Here is a 22,923-nt window from a genome sequence, read left to right as displayed (position 1 = left end):
AGCGTTTGTGCAATATAGTTGGGAATCAATTAGGTGGAATCTACGGAAATTTGCATGCGATAATATAAACTAAGTCAAGTTGAGCATACGATGTTACGAGAAGTAATTAAATTCCTGCATATAATTATTAAGAATTTATTTCTTTAGTGTAAAAGTTTGGTTCCGTGAACCTGAAAAACAACAAGAGCTATTCATTAAAAAGAAGCTAAAGATATATTTTAAGAAAACTCGAGCCGCCTTTGTAATAATTTCTCTTTTTGTTTGTTGCTCGGTCATCTTTTAAATTCGTTTTGTTTAGTTAATTATCAGTTAATTAAAACAAAAAAGTAGTTAACTCATAATAATCCACTTAGGTACTATATGGATAATAGCTATTTAACGAACAAGTTTGTTAATAAAGGTGATTAATAATCGAGATATTTTAAAGCGAGAGGAACGAGCGCGTTAATGGTCGAGATTATTAATCGCCAAGTAACAGTAGAGTTAGTTACAATACTTTTCCGGTGATCGTAATTTAAAAAAAAAATACTGAAAATTCAAAATATGAGTTATGCAACCAAATATACAAGTAAAATTTTTTATGAATAAATATTAGTTGGATATGTCCAAATCATGACGGATGCATAAAGTGGATTGAAGCATAGAATACTTTGGCCACAAGCGTGCTATTGAGCCTTTTTGGGAAATTTCGGAGAAGGACGCAAGTAATACGGATTCCGAATACCTTACAACCAGCTTTCCGGCGCACCAAGTAACATACTCATCGTAGGTTTATTGGTAAAGCATTTTGCTTCTTTCTGGAAGTAAATTTAGTGACCCCACATTTGCGTTTTCTACTTATGGAAGAGTTAAAGAATCCATTTCTATGCAATTTCCCATTTTGAATCTTGATTTGGGAAATTTTTGACATTCAGAAATATGATACTTCACGGAAGCACGTGTATATCTGGTTGCCTAAAATCATGCATTAATCGCCTAATTAATAAACGATCACCGGAAAATTTTATTATGTTTGCATAATTTGGTTTTTGTGACAGCTTTATAATCATTATATTTGAGATATAGGTATCGAGTAAAAGATGAGTTTGATGATACGAGTAAGTTAGTATAGCCCGTTTGAAATAATGTATTTGTCATTGCAATTGAAACAACGTCAAAAATTCGAGAGATCAATTCACTTCAGAAAGTTTATGACGCCATTCCTAAAAATATATAGAGTTTTTCTATACTCGAGGTTTGAGCATGACAATATTTATTTTTCCTCGGTATTTGGTATTTAAATTTTTTATTGGAAAGTAATAACTACAGAGTATATTTTCCCTAAACAAAGATTGGAAGTTTATTGAGTTTACAAATACACAAAAGATAGGGGAGAGGCTTTTAAGGGAATGCTTTTATGCAAATTCCAGTTCTTAAAAGTCCATGTTCTATGTATTTAAACATTTTACGTGCTCAGGAAATTTCACAAAGTGCACTCAAATACTATGCAAAGTTTGTGTGAAAAATTTGCATTTATATGATGTGTGGAGCAATAATAAATTTCAGGGCACGTTTGATTTATTCAACACTGATAGTTTTTGCGTAGTAAATCTTTTGTACATTTTTAAAGGGAAGGTAAATTAACTGCTGTTTTTTAAATTTACGCTGTCTAAACTTAAATATATCAATTTAATTTTTCATTGAAGAAAAGAAACATTGTCCCGACAAAAATAAATTCAAAAAGTGGGTTATCTAAAACAAATTGTAAATTTTCAATGTGATTCTTCTTCCCAATTTTTCTTTCTGTTTTCATATTTCAACTAGGTATTAAATACTAGAACTGAATTCATAATATTAACCTTGTAATTTTATTGAATTTAAATTTTCCAATGTTAGTTTCTGGGTTGTATAATAGTTATGTCTACATTTTAATTTTGCCTTCACTTTGATTAACGTTGCTTTTTATTTTTACATAAATGTTTACCACATACTTGTTTTCCATTGTAGGCTATTCTCTTTGCTGCACTCACTTCTTTTAATGTAAGAGTGCAACATTTCTATTGTCTATTTATGCCTGCCACGTTTTTGAGTTTGGGCCAAGAAGTTTCCTATATTCTCTTGTATTTTATATTTTCTCTGTTTAGCATTTATTATCAATTTTGCTTGGTGATTTCTTATTGTTTTAAACTTAACAGCAGTGTTGTGTTATCTACTATACAGCGTGTTATTGAAAGGTACGTACAAAATAAAATCGACAATTGGTCTCGAAGTATGGGTGCTAAAAGTTAAAAAAAGTTCAGGTAAAAGTGTTCTCCTTTTAGAGATAAAAATTATTAAAATTTCTGTCCAAATTCGATGTACGCCTCTGATAAAAAGATCATCTCTCGTTTCTATAGCAACATTTAGTCTTGACAAAAGTTTTATTGTTACAGTTGCTAGGATTTACTAAAATAAATTAATTTTACCTAATTTATCTCTCAGTAGCGACTAAAAAGGTTGGATAAGGGTTAATTTTCCCCTTACAATTTTGATAACACAAAATAAGTTTTTCAGACTTCTTAGACTTCGCGAAGAACTGTCAATTTTGTTGTACGTACCTTTCAATAACACCCTGTATACTACTTACTTATATGAAACTACGAAATTATTACAATTTTCATAGATAAACTAATTTCAACTTCTTTGAAGTTTCATATCTCTTCAACGACTGATTAATATGCACTTCAAAACAACTAAGTCATGAAGCTGCAGCTGTTTACATTAAAATGCCACAATATAATTTCATCCTGCATCTCGTTTGAAGCCCGGGGAACTTAGAGGAACATCAGCAACAAACTCGAAATAAGATTTGATCGTGGGGATGAAGGCAATTATATTATAAGCGAGTAATCGCAGTAAAACTGACGATGTGTTTTCTGCAGTCTCCAGTTTTACTAATTTAAAATCGCAGTTGGGTTAGTACGAAAAAAGCTTAATTTGGCGTAATGCACAAATCAGCTGAAGCAATAAAATTTTTATTACGGATTTAAAAACCGTGGAAATTTGCATGGAAGTGTGTCGAAGAGATAAGAGCATCCTGTTTTAATTATACGCCAATAAAAATTAGATGTGTTTTATTGCGGATTTCCGCGAGGAAGTTGAGTGCTGTATTTTTGTTAGCGACGTGCTGAGTGTTGTATTATTGCCAGCCGGAGTACTTCTAAAAATAAACAATTAATCCTTAAAAGTTTTCGAGTGAAATTAATCCCGATTTTAGAGGATTTTCGTCGACCTTTTGTGAGTCGTTCTCGAGTACCAGTCTAAGATCTTATTTCAGTAACAATGCGGGCATCAACAATTGAAGCCCAGGGGTAATCGCAGTTAACAATGACGTCTATCTCGAGTGCATCAATGGCCGTAGGACCAGTGGAGAACTATATAGCGCTTCCAGCGGCAGACCTTGATAGCGCCTTTGTAAAATTAACTATTTACCTAAATCTGGCTATTGCTTGCCTTTACGACTCTACTAATGCTCAGAAGGATTAAATTTCGACCGCATTGTATATACAAATCCCAAAGGTAGTCACTGAAAAATCCTAGTCCACATCGTCCAACTATACGGGACTTTGTGTTGTGATTCGTATAGACTCGAGTCAGAGATAAAGCAACCCGTTCGATTCATAAGCAGTTAAACAAATCTAGTTTATTTTTGATAAATACATTGTTCTTAGAAACAGTTATTCAAAACCGCAGAGAATTATTTTTGAGAACCAATTTATTATACAACGCAACGGAAGGCTTTGACAACGTTATCGTGGAATTAACTACCTAAATCAAGTTTCGACGCGCCGTGTACACATTTTCCAAAGGTGCTCCACCGAAAAATCCTAGTCCATACCCTCCAACTACACACAACTTTGTGGTTTGCTTAATGTATTGCGTACGAGATAAAACAACCCTTTTAAGGGACGAATCAAAGTTAGCTCTGACTCCATAATATTTAATTGATTGTAACTTGGGACCGGCTTTGCATCAACAATTTGCAATTTGCACTGACCGCAAATCCGCATTCTGAGCTCAAAACCTATTTGTATAAATATTTAAATAAACTTTGATTTTGAAGGACGGTAATGGCATCCATAAAGGTTGCGTTATTTGCATATAAACTGCTCTGCAGACGTTCGTAGAAAAGCTGATTTTACATAGCGGGCACATGGGTTTCTTTTAATAGAAATGATACTTTGAGGTCGTTTACAATCCCCGTGATCTTGTGATAAGTTGCAAATGGCCAACCTTTGTATGAATTTATGCATGGCGATAGTTGAATGTTTTTTGAATTCAAATAAACGTCTTCATATTTTTGAGGATATTTACTCTGCTGGCCTTAATTAAGTTAAAAACCATTGTTTATGCAAAGTTATGTCAGAAGAACAACATTGTTGTAAATTTATTTGTAAAGATGCGATTACAGTATTTGTTATATCCAGTTGGATTTTTGCGCTTATTATTGTGTAAAAGCAATAGAGTTGAACGTCCACTTCAAGCTATTGGAACGACGAAATTTAAAAGCGTTGCTTTCATCATTCTGAAAAAATTATAAAGAATTTCATTGAAGGACTGAGTAATTAATGACTGCTAAATATTTGTAAATTTAATGAATGGGGCGCTGGTGGCTGACGTTTGATGATTTTTAGAGAAAATAGGAGGAGACGTGTGACAGATTTATTTTCCTTTGAATTTTGATTGATGTGTAAACTGGAAAACCGAAGTGCATTTTATCGAAATTAGTCTTGTCTGAATGCTGCTCTTTTCTAGGTTAATGGTGAGTCTTAAAATGAATGTCAAAATTAAATTTTCTTGAGAAATACAATTTTATAAGCTGATAAATAAATGCCAAATCAAAAATTGTATTGATTTTGTGCTTGGGATTTTTTAATTTGTCTAGATTGACCTTCAAGTTACAAATCGGGAATGTTAGCTCCCGTGGTATTCATATTAGTATAAAAAGGTATTATACAATTTGGATTTTTTTGTGAAAATTTAGATTCTTCGGGTAAAAATCAAAGCGGATTCATAAACCACAAGTAGAAGTTATTTTATAAAATTTAAACGGTGTTTACAAATAAAAAAAATTAAGAGGACGTTACCAAGTTGTTGGTGGAGGCAAATTTTTGTTAACATTAACCATCTACATGATGTTCGTAATATACATAGAAAATTTAACAACAATCGATCCGGTAGTTTTTGAGATTATCGCCCTAATAAAAATCGATACATACAGACGAAAGACAGACGACACACATGCAGAAATGCAAGACCTGGTTTCTAGGTCTTTTGTTTAGGGGTCATGGAACGTCGAGAAAACCTGAAAGTAGTCATTCGTATAATGGACTCTATTACAATACTTTCTCATCTTAGGGTCGTGAAGTAAAAATAGTTCGAGTTCTGGGTAGTATTATTTTTGAAAATACTACTTGTGATATTCTTTACGACATAATTCATGGACTTGCGACTTTTAGCAGTGTTTACTCGTTAGTCATTACCTAGTAAATTGAACGAATTAATTAATTTATTGTCAAAAAATTTCATAATTTGTTAATAATAAAACTATAATTTAAATTACACTAAATCAGTAAAGGCATTGCTTTGAAATTAACACTGAATTTATAAGGAGTAAATTTGGACTTTCAAAAAAAAAAAGTAAAAAGAATCGAAGTAAGTAGCGATGTTATTAACTGACTTGAAAGTTACATCAATAACCTCATTAAGGCCATAATTAGTTCTTTATCAAGAAGGATTAAACTCTTGCTAAACGTCGCGCATTAAATCGTTAACTACTCAAGTAAAGCATTGAGTAAATAAATTGTAATTTAGTGTTCATATCCTAACATTTTTGGAGGTAGGGAAAGCTACAGAAGAACTAAAAATTGAGAGTTTTTTCTTGTGTGATAACCTCTACGCATTGGAAAGTAAAAATATGATTGTATTGCCGCATTCATTAATGTATCATATTTTAACCACCCATACCGCGCCACTGTCTTTGATTCGAATGCCTTATGTAACAAATACACACTCTGTTACCTCGTTCATATCGGTACTAGTTCCACCAGTGCATTACAGGGTGTTCCAAAATGTGTACATTTGCATGTTTATAGAATGGATCCAACAATTTCACACACACTTTAGGAGTATCTGAGACCGCATTTCCCTGAGGTTACATGTGTGAAGCAATATACTCATCGTTCAAAGTGAGTATTTATAGGGATAATTTCGACGAGGCCATGAATCATTCTGAATGACCAAAAAATATAAGTTCGTGAGTTTTTTATCTGAGGACAAGGCAACAGACACAAGTATAAAACGTCGGCCAAAAATACTTTTACTTTACTTTATCTTAAATGTGCAAAACTTGGTGAGTCTATACTTGTGATTTATCACTGCATTCATATTTTTTAGATTTGCTTATACAGGGTGTCTCAAAAAAATTAATGAATGAGTCAATTAATTTTATTGATTAAATCAGGAAGGGCTCATTCAGTTTTCGCAGAAAATTTTGTGAGTACAATACTGTTAATTTTAGTATTACACTGCACCAATCCAACTTGAAATATGTATCCTTGCAAATGTTGATGACGTCATCACAAAAACAACTCGAGAGTGCTGGAGATGTTTCATTGTACTTTAGCTGCGAGTGAAGTTCTGTCGAAACAACTTTCGACCAATTTGTTTATTATTATTTATTAGTAGGTACATAATATGTGAGAAGTAATTAATTGTAGTATATTTTTATTCACTGGCGACTTGAGCTTCGTTAAGAAATTAGATGTTTATATGCATTTACGAGCTGTAGATAACACTGAAAGATGGTATCTTTTTAATAGAATGACAATAAACCCATCTAAATGTGGAATTTTAAATTTTATAAGAAAAAAGAGCCGTTATTATTTGACTACAGATTAAAGTTAGTTAGTATAAACACGTACTATAAAGGTCCCCGGAATCAGATTCGACAAAAATTTATGACTTGATGCTCACACTGCATATATTAGGGCTTCTTTTTTAAAAACGCTTGGCTTTTTAATTAGAAAGTTGCAGTTTAAGTTATCGTACTGACTGGTTATTTTTTTATGTTCTTTATTCCAAGAAAATGTGACAAGATTTTAATTACTTCCGCTTGAACCCAGATTGTATTAAATTTTGTTTTACGATTTATAAAAATAGATTTTTTGTAGAATCATTTTGAATTTACTAAATCCTGTGGAGTGTTTGTTTATGAAAATAATACCGAATGTGATGCCGGAAATTAATTAATTAGACTTACACCAACAATGTTACAAAGGAAAGTAAATCCCTGTTGTCAAAATCAAAAACTCAAATTAAGCTTCCGTTCCTTTAATGTGTGAGTATATTTATCGGAGGTTTTATTCGTTACGTATGAAGAAGGAATAATATCACAAATGTTCCGTTTCTTGATGTTTTATTGATTCAATGACTTTCTGACGTATCAATAATTATTAGGTGTATAGTTCAAACACCAGCCAATATTTTCTGTTAATAATTTACGAGTGTCACACATCCGTGCATGACAAATGTTAAATAAAAAGAAAAATTATCGCCTTCTCCCATTACCATTCTCACAAGAGTGCTTGTTAAAAACTTCCACTTTTTTTCATTTTTCTCTTTACAAGAATGATAGTGCAGTTGTAAAGTTTTTCGAAAGATTTCAAATGTAATAGCGCCTGATAAATCAATAGCACTGGTGCACCTTAAACATAAAGTAAACGATTTAAAAAGTTTTTATTAGGCTTATAAATCAAGATTGGGTTGTCATTTCAAAAGAGAAAAGGGACAGATGCAATGGAGCAAGAATCGATCTCATCCCGACCCTTTTTATTTCCTATATTGAATTATTGTCGTCCATCAGAGGAACCTCCTCTGATCGATACTGCAATTATGTTAAAGCCGAGGGAAGAATTCAAATTACTGAAAGTTCAGGCTACAGATAATCCATTTAAAACGGCGAATGCGGCTATGAAATTTTTTATTCTAATTGTGGAATTTGTAAATCATCGATATCGCAACGGGAAGTTTGTATTTCAAATGTGTGTTAATGGAAATTCGTTGATTACCTGACAGGCAGACCGCTGTACCTTCTGCACACAAGAGCTTTGGTCAACAGGAAATTAGGGGAAATCTCAGCGGAGCACAAGCTGAAAACTTTTCTGTACAAATTGCAGAATCCACGCTATGAAACAGGCCATAATTAATATGTTTCAAATGCGTACATGTGAGATTTTTATCCAGAGATTATTTTAACATATTTCTCTTCGAGCCATTTCGTTCTGTAAATTCAATTAAATATTAGTTGTGTTCCCTGCTGGATGCAAATGAGAATTTCGTTTAATGTAATTCCGGATTAGCAACAAATGAAAATAAACGAAAGTTGGGGATTAAACTAAAATAAGCTAGATTTTGAATTGCAGCTTCAACGAGAATGGAAAATTATCCGGAAAAATGGAAAATGTGGGTTAAATTTCAACTTCAAACTTGTTTTATTTGTGCTCGGTTCGTTCCGAGAGTGGCAGATTTTCACTTCATACAGAGATAAACTTTGCAAAAAATCTTTTCGGAAGCATACGTTATTTACATTACATAAACCTTCTGCATGCATGCAATTCCTAAAATTGGGAAACGAAAATAAGGTAAAACCTTTACTTTTTTTACGTCGTCCTTCATAATATGCTACCTTGTGCATGGAACTATATTTATTTTAACATCGCAAGAATGCTTTTCAATTGAGCAATCTGCATAAATCCATATATATTCTGCACGGTCGCAATTTATGGCTTGATGGAATCGGTTTTTTGAGGTACAGAATGGATTATCTGTTTCCTCGTACGTACTAGATATTTTTACAACAACGAAACAAAATTGACAACAATAATCCTTCCAAGTAAAATCATACAATTGTTGTTTTTAATATGGATGACAGATGAAAACAAGAAAGTTAAAATAAAATGCCAACGATTTCCCCAGCAAAACTGAAATCAAATGTTAAGTTTATTTAATTTATTTTTTAAGTGAAAGGAAAATAAACGAAAAGATCTATATCATTAAAAAATATTTGTGACTCATCTTTCTATATCAGTTTTTTTGGAGATATCGATCAGTTTTTTTATCTTTAGAGGGTTAGCTAAAACAAGTACGGCCAATTTGATGAATATCGCAGAAGGCAAGAAGTTTCCGTTTACTTGTTAGTAGCTTTATTATTAGCATCATTTCTGAAATTACGGAATCGAATACTTTAGTTTTTTTAGTTGTATTTTAAGATTGTGCCAAAGCTGTTGAAAGACTAAACGAATTTGTCTTCAAAATGAAAAAGATTTTAAATGCATTCCCTAATATGCTCTTTTATCTACAATTTAACATTTTGTCCCTACAGTTAACTGTACGTGTAGGTTAAAAATAAATAAAGTACGGATCGTTACATTATACAGTTTACATTAAATGACGTTTTTTTTCTAAGGTGTAGACAGTACTGTGTCGGTTACGGAATATTAAATATAATTTATTTGTTCGTTTTTGACGACTTCTAAAAAAATATTGTAACTAAAAATACATTCGTTGTGTTTCATAAAAAATACTTTCACTTTGTTTATCTATTGCCTCAGAAACAATTTAATAAAAATAAATCACATCGTTTTTACCTGAATGACCACTTTCTTCAAATTCATTATTGTAAATGAAAGTATGTATATAACAAATGTTTATACTTAAAATTCCCATAAAAAAATTCACTTTCAAAGAGTCTGATATTGGTTGAAATGATATCATTAAACATAACTAAGAACTGTCCCGATCAAACCACCTTTCAAGGAAAAAAAACTGCATTGAAACTTTTTTATATACCGGTTGTGTAACTAAGCGCGCTTTCTTCGAGATCTCATTAACTATTAAAAATGGAAAAAAGACTTGACGACCAGAGTTGCACGGGTATTTCATTTGAAAAAAGCTAAGTTATGTAGTGCCGTTTTGCAGATAAGCCTAGTTAAATTTGAAAAAAGGCTTTTTTTGAACTCAAAATGGCATATTTCAATTTATGTTTGTCATTCCTTACTAAATGCATGGAATATGCGATCTAAAAATTTGCTAATAGCAGTTTTTAAATCGAAAATGACACTTTCCGATATGTTTTCGTGTTTCCTTACGAAATTGATCGAATATCCGGTTTAAAGATTTGCTCATAGAAGTGTAAATCTTCAAGGAATCGAATGCTTTGAACCGCAAAGCAGAATCTACAGCCGTTTTGGAGTTATGTCTCGATAAATTTGATAAAAGGCTTTTTGTAACTCAAAAACAAATGCACCCACTGTGCTGTAATGTCAGTGATGTGAGTATACAGAGTGTTTATAAGAAAAATCTTAAATAGTCTAACTTTCAAATAGTCATATCTCCATCCGGTGAATGACTATTTTCATGTTTTCTCGACTTTTCATGACCCGTAAAGTACGAAAAATAGATCTCCCGTTTCCGTCTGACTGTCTGTCCGTCTGTTTGTCATCTTCTGTGTTGATTTTTATTAGACAAATAATCTCCGAAACTAGTGAATGGATTGTTAAATTTTATATGTGATTTAAGAATATCATGTAGATGGTAAAACGTTAACCAAAATTTGTCAAATCATCCTCAGCATAATTTGCTGACGTTCTCTTATCATTTTGCGTAATAAAAATTATCTAAATTTTAAAAACTTCTGTACTCGTGGTTTATGAATCCGCCTTGATTTTTGTCCTAATTATTTTCCAACTATTTTTTGTGCGATGTTGGAATAGTGGTTTAGTTGATTAAGTGGTAGACTGTCTAAGTAGTGCTCTGTCCGCGTGGGTTGAAATCCCATCCTTACCAAATGTTTTTTTACACTGTGACTGGTATCTATATATTTTTACTTCCCAAGAGTAAGTCCATCGGGCGACTCGCTACTTTTATGTTTGCCTGACGTTTCATGACCCCTAGTTTGTCTGCCTGCTATTTGCCGTCTGCCGTCTCCGTCGATTTTTATTAGACATACAATCTTGTAAACTACAGGACCGATTGTTATCAAATTTTATATTTATGTTATGAAGATCATGTAGCTAATAAAACGATGACCTGACCAAAATTGATCTGACCATCACCACCACCAATGCGATGACGTCATTTCCAAAATTTGCAGTAGTAAATGTTATTTAAATTTTATAAAATAACCAGTTGTAGTTTATGAATCCGTGTTCAGTTTTTACCCTAGGCATTCAGATTTTTGTAAAAAAATCAAAATTGTATAATAACATTTTACACTTTAACTTTGAAATTGAAAAACAGAATGTTCTGAAAACCTGTAAACATTTTAAGGTTATTGGAAATGGTAAATCGTTCTTCAAAATTTATCCGTGTACGACCCCTCAAAAAACTGATGATGCCTCCCTTAAAAACTGATTTTGGGAAATAAATCCTGTCTAAAATATATAAAATATGATCCTTGTGATTTACATTTTTATAAATGCTTATACAGGGTGGTTTAAAAAAAAAATGAATGAGTCAATTTATTTTATTGATTAACTCAGAAGCGGTAAAACCGAATGCTTTGAAATCTTGCAAACGTTTTAAAGTTTATCGTAAGCACGGAAAATTTGTAATCAAAATATATTTGTTTTTCCCTTCTAAAAAATTGATGACGTCGTTTCAAAATTTTGCCGAATAAATCCTATCGAAAATGTGAAAAATATGATGATTCCATACGTGTGATTTATTATTGCACTTATATTTTTTAGAATTACTGGGGTGACTCAAAAAAATTAATGAATAAGTTAATTTATTTTCTTGATTAAATGAAGAAATGCAAAACTGAATACTATGAAATCTTGCAGAAGTCCTTGCAAAAATATGGGTGATGTCATCACAAAATTTTGTAGAGGAAAAACTCATTTGAAACATGCACGCAGCACGCTTCATTACATTACATACGTATCTTTATTTTAACCTGTAGAGATTCTCATTAAAAAAAGAAAACAAAATTTTCAGAATGAAGTTTTGTAAATTTTCGAAATAAGCTGTTTAATAATGCTTGAGGTGTGAGGAAATTCTGTTAAAATAAGCTTCGGCCAATTTTTTACTTATAGGGGTTATCATAAAATAAAATTTTGCAAAGTCAGATTTGGATTTGTTCCATTGTCTTTAAGGGGCGAGGGAAATTCTACCATAGACCAATTTTTTTTCAAATAGAACAGCCTGCATTTTATTACTTTATCGTATTCTGTTTTATATAGCCTTTCTCCAGATATTATGGTGTGGCTATTAACACAGTTAAAAAATAGCCGAAAATATTAATCTCAAGTATGCAGCATTCAATATTAAGACAAAGTAACAAAATACAGGGTGTTTTACTTAAAGATAAGAGATGACGGTTTTAAAATTATAATATTCAAAAATATTACTACAAAAAGCGCATCGTTTTGTTTATCTATCCGAAAAATATTGCAACATAGATTTTATAAGTAAATTTTGGAAATTTTTTGTGAATTTTTGCATTGCTAAAAAATTTCTTGCAGGTACACTCGAAGAAGAGATCATTCAGGACCTGCGAAAATATATATTGTAAAGCTAAAAGTAATTTTAGTTTCTGGTATTCAAAAAGTCATAACGTTATTTTTTTTATTTTTACTAATTGATGAAGAGCGCGCCTTTATTGACCCACTCTGTATAATAGTATATTTGGTTTTAATTAATTAGCACAGCAACATGTTTTTCTAACGAAATGTTAGTGAATTTTAAATTGGAAAGATAAATGAGTTACTTTATTTAGGGGGAGTCCGAATTGCGCACATGACCTGAAAAAGATAGGAGTTGCGCCCTTTTACCACTCGGAAAATGTCTGAATTGCGCTCACTACCTGAATGCTCCCTTACCGCGTTCTTAGACCCTATAGTACAGGTAAAAATTACTCTCCATTGGAAAACCCAGTGTTTCTGATCAAATTTGTCTCAGATTGATTGTAAATTCGTGTATAATTCTGTATATAATCTACACAGATGCTAATGAGCTGTTGTTTCCTCGTATCATGTGAAAAATTTTGAGGAACAACAACAAATGCTTGCAAATCGTTTCACGCGAAATAATAACTCATTTAGTTCTTGTCATCCTAATAGTTTTATCTCCTCGAAGTATTAAAGAAATTTGTCTTTATGTAAAAATTTGGGTTTCTTTAATGAAGAAAAAATACCATACTTAGAAATTATGAAAAAAAACTCCAACAAAATTTTACCTACTTCAAGGAGGATAAAGCGGGCTAGGTGTGATAATATTTCCAGGTAGCGGGCGCAATTCGGAACATTCACCTACAGAAAAATGTGCGCAATTCGGACTTTTTGAGTTCGAAAACTCAGGTAGCGGGCGCAACTCTGATACATCCTATTTGCGTTCTGGTAAAGATGAGAGGGTTTTTCAGATTTTTTGTTATTATCATATCGTGTTCGATGTGATGCATGAGTGGATTTGACTGTAATTAAATTATTAATTACCCAGACGATACAACACGGACTAGGTGGTAGTTATCAGATTTATTGGCTAAAGTTTATTGAGTTAGTTACTCAAACCTCTACGTAATTAGAATCTATCGGAATTTTTTGTATTTTTATATTTACTGTGATAATGAATAAAATATTTAAATATATCTTTACGTTTTTTTATTTACCTCAAACTAAAAAAAAAATTGAAATTAATTACATAATAACTATTACGTATCTTTAACGCCTTAAGCTGTTTGTATTGCCATAAATATTTTAGCTGCTATCTTGAGACTCATCATTATCAATATCTCGAAGATTGATGTGTTTTTGATTACTGAAATGCTATGAAAATGTTAACCCCGATCACTCCATCGAGAGAATGTTTCGCTACATAAAAATGTAAATAACTATTTAAGTTTATTGATAAACAGTTTAAACAACCTCATATTGGCCATAAGGGAAGCGGTTTCAGTGCGATAAGAGTTTATTAATCTTGAATAGGCGAGTTTGCGGTTGAGCCCCAATTCACATTTATTACCTTGTTCCTCGATGAAGTGGTCGCGTTTTCATTATGGCGGATGAACGCTCGGTGAGTATTCTATTGATTGCTGATACACTCATGCATTGACATTTTCGAGAAGGGCCTTCATTGGGCCGTTTCTTCTGGAGACGAGGCAGCCGTACGTTTTTCCTTAGAGCACGGTAATGAAAACGTGAATCTAAAAGATAACAAAGGTTGCACTCCTCTGCTGTTGGCCGAATGCATTAAAGATGAGGACAGTTACGAGTCCATCGTGAGAATTCTTGTCGAAAACGGGGCAGATGTAAATGTCTGCAACAACACTCCCTTGTATAGTGCTGTGTTTTACCAAAAGCAACACTTGGTCGAACTGTTGCTCCGAGCTGGAGCTGATGTCCGTCAGAATAATTTACTGCATATTGCTGCCGAAAAAGGGAGCGAAGGAATATTAGGGCTGTTGCTCGGAGATAAGAGATGCACGGAAGATGTAATCAATGGCCGAGATAGAAATGGGAGAACACCTGCCTTCGTGGCCGCACAACATGACCGGGAAGGGTGTTTGAAGATGTTAATAGCTAAGGGTGCCGACTTAAGTCGTGCTAATTTCAATAAGGAGACAGTTATGGAGATTATCTTCGAAAATATGACCAGGCCGGTGCAGTTTATGATGGACGCTCTGGATTCGAGTGTTGTTCTCGAGAAGATTAACGAGAAAAACCGATATTACGTCGGTGAGTTTTTACTTTTGGCATCGCACGCTATTAATAGAGTTTTCTCATGTCCACGTTCAGATTTCAAAGTACTGGCTCCGACGAAATGCTCTAGACAAATGGATGTAATTTCCAGCTTGCTTGTAGCTGCCAACGACGAAGAGAAGACAGAAGTTTTACAACACCCTCTTATTGGTGAGTGGGGAATCGATGTTATTACGCCATCAACGGATTTTTTACAGAACTCTACCTGACATTGAAGTGGTCAAGGGTTTGCTATTTCTTTTATTTGTGGATTGTTGCTTATGTAGTTTTCGTACTTTCGATGTCAATCTACGTTACTTTTCTGACACATGACTACTACAGAATTGACGGAGCAATGATGGCTTCAAGATGTATATTGATTGTGAGCGCTTCGTGTCTCATAGCTCATGCCGTCTTACAGGTACAACATTTAATCTAACTATCACAACTAATAGTTTAGCCTCGGATTCATTTTTTGCACAACTAAACCCACCCGACCTAACAATCCAATTACAACATTAAATTAGTTTAGATAGTTTAATAGAGAAATAATTTGGTCCTTTAAGATGGGTTAAGTTAAGGATCGTCTCTTGGGACTGGAAACGTCAGGGACGTTTCATGTTCCAAATAGCATTTCGACATAATCATGTTTTAATCCAATGAATCAAGCCCGCTGTTCTATTAGGATCGATAGATATCCGTATCCCTTCACTTTGCTCTTTTATTTTTAGTTAATGAACTAGAATTTTCACCATTTAATTGTCCATAAAAAATAATGCTGTGTAGGGGTTTTTTGATTTATCGTTGACTATTGCAGTGCTGCCTAACGCACGGCAACCATTTCCGCAAGTACGAATTGTGGCTCAACCTGGGCTGCACTTCTCTCTCTTTAATTGTGGCAATCGCAGAAAATCCTGCAGAAAATGCAACTATTATGCACGGTAAGTTGCTACAAAATGAAAACTGCAGCGTCGGGTTGGTAACTAGGTATTTATAAGCAACTTTCTAGTGAGTTTAAACTGATATTTCAGTTTCCTCAGTACATAAGTGCATACAATCTTCGAATAAAACGAGTACTAGAATTTTTTGTCAAAAATGTGTTCATGCAATTTTTATAAATTGATTTAAAATTTTACAGTTAGCGTATTTCCGAAAAATGAATATTTGCTAGACATACACATGGTTGAATGATATGCGGAATTAAAGTGCTGTATTATGAACAGTTTACAAAGTAAATTTGTTATAGACAGGTGTATCATTTAAATATAAACGTAGAGCATAACTTCAAACCGTACTGGATCCAGAATCTTATATAAATTGTTCGAAGTTTGCTGAGACAATCTTTAAAAGAAACGGCTAGCTAAGTGTTTTGAGACATTTTATTCTGCTGATTCTAAAAAATAAACTACTACTGAAAGACAAGTTAAAGTGGAGTACCTACTTTATAATAAAGATTTATTTAATACTTCCATATTTTTGAGATGACGTCAGCGGTTTTTTGGTTTGGGTAACGATATTAATTTTCATGTAGACAATATACTCGTAGATTTAAAATTTACTTAAATGTAGTGAAAATTTTGAGATGATGTCATAACTGTTTGGTTAGCGTTTTACCATGACGATACCGCTTAGGCACACTTAAAATTTGTGTTGGAATAAACCTCCGACCACTAGTTATTTAATATAAATTTAGAGAAGCTGATTTTGAGTTACAACTTTTTTGATTTGTACTTAGTTTTATTTGAAACCGTGAAATTGGTCTTGCTGATTTTATAACTCTTTGTTGTTGGGAGTTATATTTAACATTGACTAAATGGGTATAGCTTTGGTCTAAAAACGATAGTGTATTGTTTTAAGTTTTAACTTTAATGTGTTTTCTTGTATGAGTGTGTTGTAGCACGGATTTGAAAGAGTAATTAAATATAAACATATCGTGCTAAAACGTATAATGGTTGAATTTTTCCCTATCGATGATTTTGTTCAGCAGTTACGTTATAATTGTTCAAATTTAATACCCTGGGTTATAACATTTTCGCAACATGGCTCGTAATAACATAACATAGTCACGTTAGTCAATATTTATACAAAATAAATATATTCTTTTGTCATAATCAAATTTCTGAATAATTGTAAATAATGAAATTAAATTAACTGACATAATCAAGTTTTAATGTAAAATTTATCGTAGTCAGTAACAGCAGAAAAAACATTTAACAGAGTTGTTTTTGTAATATAATTAATTCATAATCATATGAATTAAAAAAATACGGGAAACTTAGGAAGCGTGATGTTAAAACGTGTTGAAGTAAGATATAACAATAACATGTAATATACTTAACCAGATTTCGCCGCACTCGTAAACAAAATCAAATTGAAATATTTAAACAAAGTTGTGGAAAATAAAGGAACAAAATAAGCTTCTCCGCTATTAGTGTTAAATTTTACATTTTAAATTAAAGCAAGTCCACAGAATAATACTTAATTCAACTATTTACTCAGGATGATTTGAAAAACTGACATATAAACCGATTGTTTTACCTATTATTTTGAAAAAGGTTAAATTAATATTTCTGAAAGGATTGAGACACGGTTAGGTTACGAATAGTCTACATTTTCTGATCAAAATAAATATGCTTATACCCAGCAAAAAAGTGAGGAAATCGTCTCAAAAAATTGTTAAATAAAGCGTTATTGAAAAGTACACCCTGGGAGGGTTGCGGTACTTTTTACGTATATTTATTTGTTTACCCAATTTAATTTACGGTTCATAGACTACGAACCCTTTCTCGAATGAAAGAACTTAAAAATTGTCTGAAGCACACACACATCGTTGCTTTGTTTTTCTTTCCTTTTTGTTGTTTTCTCGACGTTTTATGACCTCTAGTGTGTGAAAAAATAGGTTTCCCGTTGCTGTTTGTTTGTCGTGTGTCAGCTGCGATCGACAGGTAATCTCCGAAACTGTTGAACCGATTATCGTTATATTTTAAAAGTATTTTAGGAGTATCATATAGATGGTGAAACGCCAACCAAAATTTCACTGATCGTCTCTACTAATAATAATCTGACAATACCACTTCAAAATTTTGCGTGGGAAATGCAATTTTAATTTTATGTAGTAACATACTCCTTTACTTGTGGGTTACGAATCCGTTTTGAGTTTTTACCCCAGGCGTTCAGATTTTTGTAAAAAAAAATCAAAACTATGCATAACAATATGAAAAGAGCGCTGACCATCCGCTGATTATTACGGGTTTGGTGCCCGCATGTGCCACTTTTTTTCTCACACTGTACTATTTATCGATATTTTTTTAAACTGGATTTGTTGGATTGAACTTCAAGGGAGATGGAAGTGCTGTTTAATAACATGAGGTTAATTTATACCTCCCGAACGTAAGTTAGAGAAGTTCCTATTGTAATAGGGCTCATCCAGGGAATGGTAACTTTTATGTTTTCTCGATGTGTCATGATCCCTTGTATAATATATATACATATAGAGATTTATGTTAGGAATGATAGGTTACCTCAAAATTTTGCATTTTTTGTGGTGTTTCAATAGAAATGACTATATAAAAATATTTACGCATTAGGTCATTAGGTGTATGCAGTGTTGCCAATTATACTTTTAAAAAATTACGTTTATTTCTTACATCCTAAAGAATTTTTTAATTATTTTTTTGAAAATCCCGAAACCCCCACACATAACATACTGAATAGTTAATCCGCCATTTTCCATACATCCGGTATATTTACATTTTATGTAAGAAATTTTTCTAAAGTATAAAACGTTTTAATCATAAGTATTGTTTCACAGTTTTCTTAAGCTCTAGTAGTATTTACGGTATATTTCGTATTTTTTTGAGCAGTTTGTTGAATAATTTTCGCTTACGCTTAAGGTCCATCCAACAAATTGCTACTTTTATGATTTTTCGACGTTTCATGACTCCTAGAATACGAAAAAGTAGATCTCGCGTCTCAGTTTTTCTATTATCTGTGGTCTGTCTGCCAGTCTGCCTGTCGTTTGTGTCAATGTTTATTAGACAGACAATCTTGGAAACTATTGAACCGATTATCATCAAATTTTTCGTGAATCTCAGGAATATCGTGTAGATGGTAAAACGCTGACTAGAATTTGTCTATTCATCCCACTAACAATTGGAAAACGTCATCTACAAAATTTACAAGAGTAAATGTTATTTAAATTTTATGGTATAAGATAATAATAATAATAATTTTATTTTCTGAAAACCGTAATATAGTGTAGGATATCGTCAAACAAGCATGTTATATCTAAACTAAAATTTAAAATTTAGAACACATTACAGGTTAAAAACAACAAAATCACTTGTGCTTTTTAAACAAATTAAAATATTCATCAAATGTGTAAATTGGTGTTTTTAAGAGGAATTTCTTTCATTTCATTTGGTAGTTCATTATAAAATTTGATAGCTCGGTATTGGAGACTTTGTTGTGTGCGTTTTATTCTATGAGCTGGAATGGCATAGTTTTCCCGCTTTCTAATTCTATTTAATCGTGACACCATCCATTCGTGTTGTATTTACATTTATTTACATGGAAGTATTTCAAATCGTTCCGTATGTACAAACATGGAATTCTAAGTATCTGTAGTTCTTTAAAGGTCTTGCGATAGCTTTCATTATATTTTAAGGAATATATTGACTTAATTGCCTTTTTTTGCAACACTTGTGTGGTCTATGAATCCGGGTTGAGTTTTTTCCTTAAACGTCCAGATTTTTGGAAAGAAATCAAATTTGTGTAACGACATTTTACAGTTTAACTTTGAACCTGTTAAACCGAATGCCCTGAATTGTTGCAAGCGTTGTAATCGTAAGTATTGTATAAATCCTATTTAAATATCTATAAACTATTTTTTAGAATTACTTAGGTATAAGGTGACTCAAAAATATTAATAAGGCCCGGGAGAATCTATTTTATTGATCAAATCAACAGTGGGTCACCCCGTTTTCTCGAAAATTTGGGTGTACACTACTGTTATTGTTGGTATTAGACTGCATCCATTATCTATTCAAATTGCTATTATTTGTCTTTGTTAAAGTGTTGAGGACGTAATCATAAAATTTTGTTTTCGAAAAATTCACTTGAAACAAACGCATTGCCTGCTACTTTACCTATAATTTAATAGTCTACACGTATTTTTATTTTAATTTATGGGGCTTATCATAAAAAAATTAAATTCGCAAAATTAAATTTTATAATTTTTTGACGAAGCTATAGATATTTGTTCGTCTGTATTTTAGGGGTAAGTGATAGTCTAAATAACTTCAGACTATGTTTTCCAAGTATAGTAATAGTGTTTGTTTCTATGGGTTTAATACGAGAAGAATACTTATTTTAACTTAATTGAGGCAAACATATCAACAAATGTTTTTCTGTATTCATGTTGAAACTGATACCTGTGATAATTTTTATGGTTCTACGTGATAGCCTAATAGTGTCCACTCTGCAACTCGCATTTCCTCAAATAATTACTGCGACAATGATACATACTGTAATAGCCCATTTCAAGAACTATAGCTAGAAACTTATAATTCAAATAATGAAGAGTGAATATATGAAACTTTTCATCATGAAAACTGTACTGTAAGCCTAAAGTTATTCCTAAAAACGTAATTTCCGTTTCCAAGTTTTCATTAAAAGTTTCAGATTGCTTAAGAGTAAATGTTAGTGTTTTAACTTATTGACGTTTAACGTCAATTTGTTTGTGCAGACAGAGCCTTTTTTAGTACAGTCAGTAATTAACTTAGTAAAGGATGAAATAATGATTTCTTTCCACTGTCTTATCATTCAATCAAGCAATAATTAATTATGACTTAATTATTTATTTTGAATTACCTTATATTCGTGGTGCAGTTAAACCTTACAGAAGACAAGATAACAGACTTTGAACATGATAAATATGCTTTTCCAGCTGTAAGTACGTGTTCTACATTATAATGATTACAATGTACAGTCTTAGCCGGAAAGTTAGAACATCGACCACAAGTTATGCATTAAATATTCTAGTTGCAGATAGCACATGGGTCTTGCACATAGCCAGCATCGCAATCTTGATGTCGTGGGCAGAACTGATGTTGTTAATTGGCAGACTTCCAACGTACGGATATTATGCACTCATGTTTTCGGCCGTGCTACAGAACGTTATTAGGGTAATATAAATGAGCCGTCCAAAATGGCTTACGAAAGTTCCATTCGCAGGTCCTGATGGCTTTCTTATGTCTGGTGGTGGGCTTTGCGTTAAGTTTTTCTATTCAGTTTTCCAGCTGTAGTGATTTCCGTGACCCTTGGCGTGCATTAGTCAAAACGACTGTTATGATGATGGGCGAATTCGAATATGGCGATTTGTTCGCCGATAAAGTGGTCGGGCCGGCGGGGGCGACCTCGAGGGTGATTTTCCTGATGTTTATCATCTTGACCAGCATCGTGCTGATGAACTTGATGGTGGGTCTGGCGGTAAGCGACATCCAATGCCTGTGCAGAGTGAGCCATGCCAGGAAACTGGAAAAGCAGGCTGATTTCCTAAGCCAGCTGGAAAAAGTGCTCACATCGAAGAAATTTAGAGGGAAGTATGTGCCGGAGATTGTAAAGAAAGTTCTTAAGCGGAACTGCATCGACACTAGGTACGAACTGGATGTGTCAACTAAGTTCAGGCGGTCCAAGAAACTTTCATCCAAGCTTATAGGTAATGCGAAGTTCTGCATAAGCCGAGATAAAGCTGCTAAACTACGGCGCTTCACTCTATTTTACTTATCGCCAAGTCGGCTTTAAATATTTTATGGATGTGTTAAACACGAATAATGTTGCTGTGAGCGCACTTTCGTAAATAGGTAATTCTTTTGCAGATTCTCTGGTGGGGATAGCCAAATCTCATAGAGGGAAAAATGATCAGGAGGGTTAAACTTTTATTGAACACTCGTCTGGCAGTGTGGATCGGAAATGGAATCAAAATTTGATGAGCCATCTTTGTGAATATTTTAGTTTCCGATCATTAAAGTACTGTTTGATAACCAATATCAGAATAAATTGTTTGCATACTTCTCTCCCCGACTTTATTTCTCGAATTTTCGGAGTCATGATATAACGAGACAGAATTGTGATTGCAAGTTTCAGAATGCAGAATAAAGTAAGTGGCCTGGAAGCGCAAATATGTATTGATTTCCTTAAATTGCAAGCAAAAAAAAATTGTGTCAAAATTTCTACAAACAACTGTCTAATTGCGTTAATAAATATAGAATGAATTATAAATACTTACTCAACTGATGTAAAAATATGAAGTAGATTTAATTTAATTCAAACTGAATTACTGTATTTCTGATGAACATTCCGCTTCAAATATTACGTTGGTATCTGCCCTTAGTTCCACGAGTTTGAGTAATCATACCCACAGGCATGTTGAAACTTGCATAACACATCAAAATTTGCATATCAGGGACTTTTTACTTCCCGAGCGTAAACTAAGGTAGATGTTAAAACGCTGACCAAAACTTGTCTGATCAACCCTACCACCAGTGCAATGACGTCATCTCCGAAATTTGCAATAATAAATGTTTCCTTATAAACAGTGACTCAAAATATTTATTAATGAATCAATTTATTTGTTTGTGTACTCAAATGACAAGTGCGCTTTTGACTTAAACAAAATAATAAAGAAAAGTGCCGTTTTTCTCGTTAGTAACCATCCAGCTTTATTTGAATTTTTTGTTTTTCTCCATTCATGAAAGTATTTGTAACACTTTTACTAATTGTTTTACAATTTTACATGTACTAAATCCCCAGTTGCTTCTACAGGTTCTCCAAAAATGCCAAGATCCGCAGAACTGTTCTGAGTACACGAAGAAATAGCATGTTCAACGCGTAAGAAATGTGTGTTTTCCATGCTCGTGTAAACCTTTAACACTCACTGGAAAACAACCACTTTTCTTTACTTATTAAACAATGCAATATTAGTAATACAATAATGTTATTGGTATTACACTGCACCTATCCCAATTGATACAAGTGTCCTTGCAAAAATGTTGATGACGTCATCACTAAATTTTGTAGAGGAAAAATGCAATTGCAATATACGCATAGCACGTTTTTTTACATTTAGTTTATCATTAAATACATATCTTTATTTAACTTATAAAAGTCC

The 22,923-nt window shown here is 32.8% G+C and overlaps 2 protein-coding genes across 4 annotated transcripts in view; one reads left to right on the top strand and one right to left on the bottom strand.

The window, feature by feature from the left end:
- Positions 1–22,923, bottom strand: part of Dop2r (Dopamine 2-like receptor) — a 308,073-nt gene that overhangs the window by 85,669 nt on the left and 199,481 nt on the right. The gene's annotated exons all lie outside the window — the stretch shown is intronic.
- LOC135130225 (transient receptor potential channel pyrexia-like) lies at positions 14,018–21,829 on the top strand. Its single transcript, XM_064057580.1, has 8 exons — positions 14,018–14,088; positions 14,141–14,750; positions 14,811–14,924; positions 14,972–15,174; positions 15,571–15,694; positions 20,796–20,938; positions 20,988–21,471; positions 21,632–21,829. The coding sequence occupies exons 1-8, from the start codon at positions 14,071–14,073 to the stop codon at positions 21,685–21,687; spliced, it is 1,752 nt and encodes a 583-aa protein (XP_063913650.1). The 5' UTR covers positions 14,018–14,070; the 3' UTR covers positions 21,688–21,829.

This window comes from Zophobas morio, unplaced genomic scaffold, assembly GCF_036711695.1.
Source record: "Zophobas morio isolate AGI-343-1 ecotype UQ-CSIRO unplaced genomic scaffold, CSIRO_AGI_Zmor_V1 ptg000002l, whole genome shotgun sequence".
In the NCBI taxonomy this organism is placed as follows: domain Eukaryota; kingdom Metazoa; phylum Arthropoda; class Insecta; order Coleoptera; family Tenebrionidae; genus Zophobas; species Zophobas morio.
The sequence above is the reverse complement of the archived record's forward strand: the minus strand, read 5'-3'. Positions and strand labels throughout refer to the sequence as shown.

What these genes read in the sequence shown, in the direction of transcription:
- LOC135130225 (XM_064057580.1), top strand. An exon ending in TTTACAACACCCTCTTATTG is followed by an intron (nt 14,925 to 14,971) that starts GTGAGTGGGGAA and finishes GATTTTTTACAG; the next exon opens with AACTCTACCTGACATTGAAG. An exon ending in TAGCTCATGCCGTCTTACAG is followed by an intron (nt 15,175 to 15,570) that starts GTACAACATTTA and finishes TGACTATTGCAG; the next exon opens with TGCTGCCTAACGCACGGCAA.